At 42.0% G+C, this 7,812-nt stretch overlaps 1 protein-coding gene across 3 annotated transcripts in view; it reads right to left on the bottom strand.

Annotated features, from left to right (window-relative positions):
* Positions 1 to 1,470: 1,470 nt before the first annotated feature.
* spdl1 (spindle apparatus coiled-coil protein 1) overlaps positions 1,471 to 7,812 on the bottom strand; it is a 35,037-nt gene continuing 28,695 nt past the window's right edge. For 2 of the 3 annotated variants that reach the window (XM_046031549.1, XM_046031551.1), the window contains exons 11-14: positions 5,201 to 5,267; positions 4,447 to 4,653; positions 4,214 to 4,283; positions 1,471 to 1,808 (exon numbers count right to left, since the gene is read on the bottom strand). In XM_046031549.1, coding sequence (XP_045887505.1) covers positions 1,664 to 1,808; positions 4,214 to 4,283; positions 4,447 to 4,653; positions 5,201 to 5,267 — 489 coding nt within the window. In that variant the 3' untranslated portion in view covers positions 1,471 to 1,663. The remainder of the gene's footprint in view (positions 1,809 to 4,213; positions 4,284 to 4,446; positions 4,654 to 5,200; positions 5,268 to 7,812) is intronic. The other variant, XM_046031550.1, reaches the window with a different exon arrangement.

Raw genomic sequence — 7,812 nt, 5'->3', positions numbered from 1 at the left:
AGGACTACTAGCCAATCAGAAGCAGAGAAGGGCGGGTCGTAAGAAACAAGGTAGTGTGATCCAAATTAAAGCCGCTTCAGACTGCAACCGTAACCTAGCAGATAGTATAAGTTACTCACAAGTCCACAACCACACAACATCATTGTTCCACATCTTACCATCAGGACTTAATGTTGAACTGTTGCCGGTGTTCTGACGATCTATGCTGCCGTGCCGAAAAATGCTGCCATAGTGCAAATCGATAAGACTTGGGAGCAGAGGGCTCTGTGAGCGGGCGGCTGGCCGGCCTCACACGCTTCTCCCGCGGGTTGGCGCAGGCTTCCCCGCAGCCACTCGCATTACTTCTCGTAAAACTGTCAATATTCTAAATCTACACAGCTGATTTCTCACCTCAAAACTTCTCAGAAGTGGATTTAGTGATGAAATTCCATACGAAAACTGTAAAATATAAAACTTTCTGTTGCTGGCCTCTGTCTTGTGCACGCGATGATGATGCAGTGAATATTCTCTCTGACCATTCAGCAGTCGGTCATGTTTTCATGTTACATTTTAGTATCCCTCAGCTGGCTTGGAACCTCGACAGAGGTGAGGTGATACAAAAAAAGTACCTGGAAGCAGGTACAGTTACAACATTTCTACAATGGAAAACCAAACAAAGGCGAGTCGAACCAAAGGGCCTCTGCTCAGACTAGCTTGGTTTGAGGGCGTGCCTGACCCTGCTAGCAGCTTGGCAGGCTTTATGACGCGTTTTCATTGTGACGTCACAAGTAAAGGAAGTGAAGGGCTGGACTACAAACGAGCTGTTTTCAAGCGGTTCAGCAGAGCTTTCTGTGGGAGATGGGAACTCCCTTTGGGCTGGACTTTGGACTTTTTCACTTTGCAAACCTATTACATGCACAAAAAAAAAAAAAAGAGATAACTCAATAAAAGGGAGGGAAAGAGCCAAAAAGCATAATACCACCTCTTTAAACTGAGCTGACTCGTGAAGTGTAGTGCAGCAGTTCAGAACCATTGACAGGGAAAGTAAAATTCAATACCAAAAAGAGTATTCTCCTCTCTCTCAAGTAGGCTACTATATAATATTAATCAGAAGAAAAAGTGACTAGCAAAGTGGGATTCAATCAATTTATTAAAAATAGCCATTTATCTTTTATCATGAATAAACACCCTTTGCCCCAACTGGGAGTCAAACCTGCGTCCAGAGAATCGTACTTAAATATTCATATTCATTCAGAACCTTGGACAGTGGCTGGAAAATTCTGCAATCTGTACACACAAGGATTTGATATAATTTGACTTTTTTCTGGCCCACCATGTAACGGCTTGAAAAGAATTTGGCCCGATGCCAGACTCATTTACCGACTCCTGTCATAGAATATATGGCAAAATATTTAAGATAAATCTATTGTTGCAACATTAACATAACTTAAGTATACTCAGATGTTTTGGAAAACTGAACACAGAATACTGTTACGTTGCAAAATGTTTTTAATACTGTAAAATTGAAATACATTAACAGTATAGGGCAAATGCTACGACGTCAGCAGGAAAAAGGTGTAATAATCAAAATATGTAAGTGAAAAAGGTACAAATATCAGACATTATAGCAGCATACATACATGTATACACATCCACGTGTGCAAGAACACATTCAGATTGGGTGCTATTGCTGAGCACATTGGTTCTCCATACTGCTGTTTGAGCTGACATGGATCATTTCTACTCTTCTTTGTTTCTTTCTTCTCTCCTCTCTCTTGTTCTGCTGCTGGTTCTCCTCCATCTCCACCTTACAATCAGTCACAGGAGAGCTAAAATAGATATACTTTGTAAATATACAATCCAATGACTATCATTTTCACTAGTCATTTCCCTAGTTTTAGTCTAGATTTAAGGCATTTCCACACCAGGTTTGAATGTACACTTTGCGTTGGTATTGCTTCTTGAAAGAAAAAAAACTGTGTTCTTTGGAATTTTTTTATTGTCTTTGTGATTGACCAATGAAAAACACATTGATTTAGAAGTTCCCTGTTGACTCTTTAGCAGTGGAGCTGCTTTTCTATGAGTTTGTATTATGCACAAGGACGCACATGCAAGCAACAGCACTCTGTGGCTCCTAGGGGCACTCTGTGGCATAATCCTGCACACATGGTTGCAGGATTATGCTGCAAACGTTTGTTCAGTATGAATGTGCAAATGCGGCATATTGGCGGATTTTCTTTCTGCATTTATTGCAGGATCTCTGTATGAAAGCAGCTGTGCTTCTGGCTATAGCGTTAGGAAGCGGTCTTATTTTTTGTTTGGGATTGGCCATGTTCTGTGGTGGAGCCTTGATATTTGATGCATATCCTAGGTATAAGGCAAAGCCTAGTTCACACTACACGATTTTAAGCCTGATTTGCCGGTCGTTGAGCTCAGCGACCATCAGGCTGTGATCGGGGGTAAATCAGTGATCAATCGGCGGCCACCAGTCGTTATGTGTGAACTACTCAATGATAAAGGTAACAGATGCAACTTTTCCCCAATGGAAAACCAAAAAAGGTGAGTAGTGTCGAGGCGAGGTGAGCTGGTCCCGTGCAGTGGAAAAGGGGCAAAACTCACCAGTGGAAGAGGCTTAGGTTGCCAGCAGCACTATCTATTCAATGCAAGAGGGGTCACTTCGTTATATTTTCGTAGGCTCAGTATTGAGTATGCGTATAATGTTTCTTGTGTAAATATATGCAACATTGAATGACATTATTTACAAAAAATAATGCCTAAAAGGACCTGAATATTTCTCCTTAGAAATAGAATAATGATTCCCAGTCGTCACAGTGAGGACTACAGCTTATTCATGTAACACTGGTATCGGTTCAGTATCGATATCCAGATATCAGTATTGTACTGAACAAGTCAGATAGGTGCATCACTAGTAGCCTGGAGGAGCCGGGAACTGAACCGCTGACCTTCCGATTAACGGGCAACCCGCTCTACCTCCTGAGCCACAGCCGCCCTAGTATAAGAAAATAAAATATTTTTTTGAACTTTGAATCATGCAAAGCTGCCATACAGCAGTCACAGAACTACAATATAAGACTGGAAAAGAAGTTTAATAGGTCTCCTTTAAGTGGCTAAAATACGTTTAGCTGCTGACTCTGTCATCAGGAGTACGCTGCTTAGCTGCCGTGCCGGTACAACGCTCTGCTTCTCCAAAGTGGGGACATGCTGACCACCATGGATAAGGACCTCATACAGCCCAACAAACAAACAAACAAACAAACAACTATCCTTTTAAAATACCTAAGAAATTGCTAATTTGCACCTTTAATGAGGAAGGCCATACATTGAAGGGACCATCAAATAAAAGTGAATAACAGGAACGGGAATTAGTGTTCTTTTTGCTTATTTAGACTTAGTGGCTCTGAACAAATAAAAACATTAAGATCTTACCTAAAACACACGGGCAGTCGGTTAAACAGCAAGGTTGGCTGAACACAATACTGTGTACTTTGTTAAAGGATGAAAACCTAAATATCATCAGCATGGGGTCCATTGCTGACTAGATGCGCACTACTGCATTTCGTTAGCTCTGTACCCTGTATTTTAAGTAGCCGGCTATTTAAAAGCAATAAAATATTCTTTGTGTGGTTCATAAACGGTGATAAATTATCCAAAATGCCCGCGAGGCGCGGACAACTCAGCACAACACCAGTGTAGTTGGGGCTCCATCTCTTCAGCAAGTGTTCCTCCACTACCACTACACAAACGCTACGCCTACACATGCGCACTATAGACCCAGGGTTAAGGTTATAATTTTGGATTTATTCACGCACTTTAGAAACATTTATTGAAAGTTTTATTCTTTTTATATATTTATTTACAGCATTAAACGTTGAAATGTATATTGTAATAGGCTGTATATTAACTTATTAGGAGAAAACTGGTATGTAAACTTCTTGTAAACTTCTATATAAAATCAGACATTGAGCACCCCCACATCGCCAAAATGGCATGGTCCTTGTTTCACTGCGAAGCTTCGACTGTGAGATTGACAGTTGAATCAGGCGAACCGCACCGAACCGCATAGTCGATGTTTTAAGTGACAGGTGGGTGCTCTCTCAGGTGGCTAGTAGCTAGCTTGTTCAGGAACCAGGCTTCATTTGGCCTGCCTCTGCTCCAAATCTTGGCCCATTTCTGCGTTTTGTACATCTAAAAAAATCCGCACAGACATACTGACCTGGGGTTGGGAATCATAACAGGATAATGTCCACTGATCTTCACACACTTCACAGGCTGTGGCTTAGGTTCTGAACATATGACACAAAATGGCAATGATTAACGGTGCCACCACATAACATGAGTATTTAATACTTTGCCTTGCCCTTGTTGTGTATTGCTTCTGTAATGTAACTGGACTCAATTTAAATTTTGCCCCATTTTGACCCTGGTTCAGCTGCAAAAGTTACTGACCTCCAATGCACACACCGTCTGTGAAGCTTGAAGACTCAGCTGCACAACAAGTGTCCCCTTTGGGGTCTGTTGTTTTAGTATTTGTGAAATCCATCTCCACAGCGACAGCCTGCTCGCTCTTGTCGAGTGTGGTTTCTTCAGAGGATGGAGTCACGTCAACAGGAAGCTTCTCTTTTTTTCTCTTCTGGATCAGATTCTTTTTAGCCGCTAGAAACAAAAGTTGCAAGAGGTAGCAATGTTACAGTCATATAGATTTGCAATAGGGTTGGGCCGATAGACGATGCCATCGTCCATCGGCAATGGCTGACAGACATCACGACGTTGAGCCGGCATCGTGATTGTAAACCCCCCCAGCAAAAAAAATCTCAAATGTTCACATTATACTACCCTGTGAAAGCAGGTTTTAATGACCACATTCTTCTTGTTTTTAAGTTTGCTCTGCACCTGCCTCGGAATTCTCTTTTCCCCACACTCACACCTACACGTCAGGTAAACACCCCGGCTTGCCTGGCCTCTCTCTCTCTCTCTCTCTCTAAGTACTAAGTAAATCAAACAAATACAAGATAATTAGGCATTTCACGGTAGGCCACTGTGCGTGAATTTTCCCAACAGCCTTAAACGCACCATCTGCAAATCTAATACCTACAGCAAATTTACGGTAAATTTAACAACTTCAATAAGTCTTCAGATCTTTTGATAACAGCAGAGACACAGGACCAATGTGCAAATATTGACTTGGTATTATTCTTGTTACCTTTTGGCTCATATTTATGTTGTAACTCCTCTACTTGTAGCTGCAGTTTGATCTTGTCACTCTGAGCCTGTAGAAGGAACAGAAACATACAATTAAACTGTACAAAGTGTGTCTGTAACTCACTGTTACCTTTGGATATGGCCAGCAATTTATTATTAACAGCAGCTTAGGGCTTAAGCAAGGCTAAAATATCAGTGTGTATTATTACCTCTGACACTTCCTAACCGCAAAGGTTTCAGCTGTGTGTTGTAACATTATACCACAGATTAGGACTGTGCGATGTGATATCTAATCATTTACAATTATGCTCTATCGTTTATTTTGTTGTGTCGCAAATTCCACACTTTCGCGATGCATCGCAGTGAAGTTAGTTAGGGCCCGAGCACGAACCGTGCGAGGTCCCTATTGAAACTGTAAAGATTATTTATTTATTTATTTATTTATTTGCCTTCTAAAGGCATCGACGATGAAAAGTTGTGCTATCTGTGAGTTTTCGTCAATGGGCGTGTCCGTGGCGTGGCGTCAAAGATCAACTCTTCGCCATGACACAGGAAGTTGTTGTAACTTCAGTGTATATGCTCACATCGGAACAAAACTTTACGTGCTTGATAGCTGTCCTGCCCTGAACATATCTATTCAATTCAATTTTATTTATATAGTGCCAAATCACAACAACAGTTATCTCACAGCGCACACGGCAATATTAATTTATATTCATAGCGCCAAGTGCTATGTAGCGCCACAAAGGGGACATAGGAAGTGAGGAAGCGTCCGAAGCACGTAGCAAATTCACAGTGTGTGTCCGCCTCACACCCCGATACGTTGTGTGAGGGCCCGCCCAACGCTGCTTGCAGCTTTAATTAAAATAGGTTTTCCAGATTTCGAGAAATGAAAACGTCATCGCACAAAGGCGTGTCCTATATCGGAATCGGCAGCATCCCCCAAACACGCAGACTTAAGGTTTATGAATGTGCAATGTAGTGAGCCGTAGTTATCTGGCAAAATGTCCTTGGGTTGAAAATCCCATTGAAATGAATGGGGTATTTGAGCTTCGATTATAGCGCCACCTTTTGGCCAAAGTGCACCAAATTTGGTGTCAATCGGACTTGTAGTTGTGGAGATATAAAATGCATGTAAGTCAATGGGATTCTTTCTGACGTCTTTAATCTGTAATAACAGCGCCACCTATGGGCATATTTGCATATTTGGGTGAAGTTTGGTGCATGCAGTAAGGGGACCATGCTGAACAATTCGGCACTGGTTTCATGTCAGTGTGAGTTGTGGTTATAGACGAACAATTTTCTTGGATTAAACAGCACCACCTAAGGGCGAGTTGCATGAAATTTTGCACAGGCCCTCGGGGGCATCCCACATTAACGCTCCAAATTTGGTGTCGATCGGCCATTTGAAAGCGAAGATATGACATTTCCTGTTAGTAGCGTTTTTCGCAAACGTTTGCTAGCATACAATTGCGACACTTTTTGTCGTATCAAAATTTCCTGTACAAACTTTCATCAGCTTGGTCCAGATATTATCCGTGGCAATTTTGGTGTCGATCAGACTTGCGGCTTCAGAGGAGTTAATTAAAATAGTTTTTTCAGTTTTCGCGATGTACCGATAAAAAAGTCTAGGCGGAAATGGGCGGGGCCTATACCACAAGATTAAGCTCGATCCCCCGAACGCGTGGATATAAGATTTTTGATATCTGCCACTGTATGCGCGAGTTACAGCGATTTGAATGTGCCAAACTTTGGACCTTGCTTGTAGCGCCCCCTAGTGGTCGAAGTGAGCGAAATTTTTCGCATGCCGTCGTCTGATGGGCCTGAACCGACCCTGTGAGTTTCACGTCCCTAGCACTTACCATCTAGGCTGCAGTAGTGGAATTAGGCGAAAATGTACGGAAGAATAAAAAAAATTAAAGCTGCAAGCAGCGTTGGGCGGGCCCTCGCACTTGTAAGCGCGTCCGCGTGTGAGCCGGCCGAATTGCATATTCTGGAGCTCTGCCGGTGCGGCTGTGAATTTGCTACACGGTTATGACGCCGCATGAAGGTGTTATATGTCACTTCCTGTGTCCCCTATGTGGAGCTACATAGCACTTGCCGCTATGAATATAAATCGGTATTGGCGTGTAGATGTCTGCGGGGTGGGAGAATTATCAAGCACATAAAGTTTGTTTCAGATGTGAGCATGTACACTGAACAATAATGTACCCAAACAATAAAATTAATTCCTTTTATATTTCCCTGCCTTGTTGTTTATCTGTACATACAGAGGAAGAATGTGAGAACAGCATACATTTCATCGTTACTGTGTGTTAGAGCATGGGAGAACAGTGGATGCTTTTAATACAGCCCACACCCCTAATACTGTGTAACTATAACAAGTAAAAAACAGAAGAAAAAGATGTTCTTTCTTTACAACTGTCTGCATAGCTTATTCATATTGTGTAATGAATGAAAATAAATAGGCCTACTAGGCTCCTCTCTACTTTGACATTTAAGATTAGCTTGTTTGATCCACCTTCATACACATGTGACATTACTGTACAACTTGAGAAAGGTGAGTTGTTTTCTGCTCCAGCCTGCCTAAAAGAAAAGCGTTTTTGGGATTAA

This window comes from Micropterus dolomieu, linkage group LG19 (assembly GCF_021292245.1).
Source record: "Micropterus dolomieu isolate WLL.071019.BEF.003 ecotype Adirondacks linkage group LG19, ASM2129224v1, whole genome shotgun sequence".
NCBI classification, from domain to species: Eukaryota; Metazoa; Chordata; class Actinopteri; order Centrarchiformes; family Centrarchidae; genus Micropterus; species Micropterus dolomieu.
This window is presented reverse-complemented; position numbering and strand designations above follow the sequence as displayed.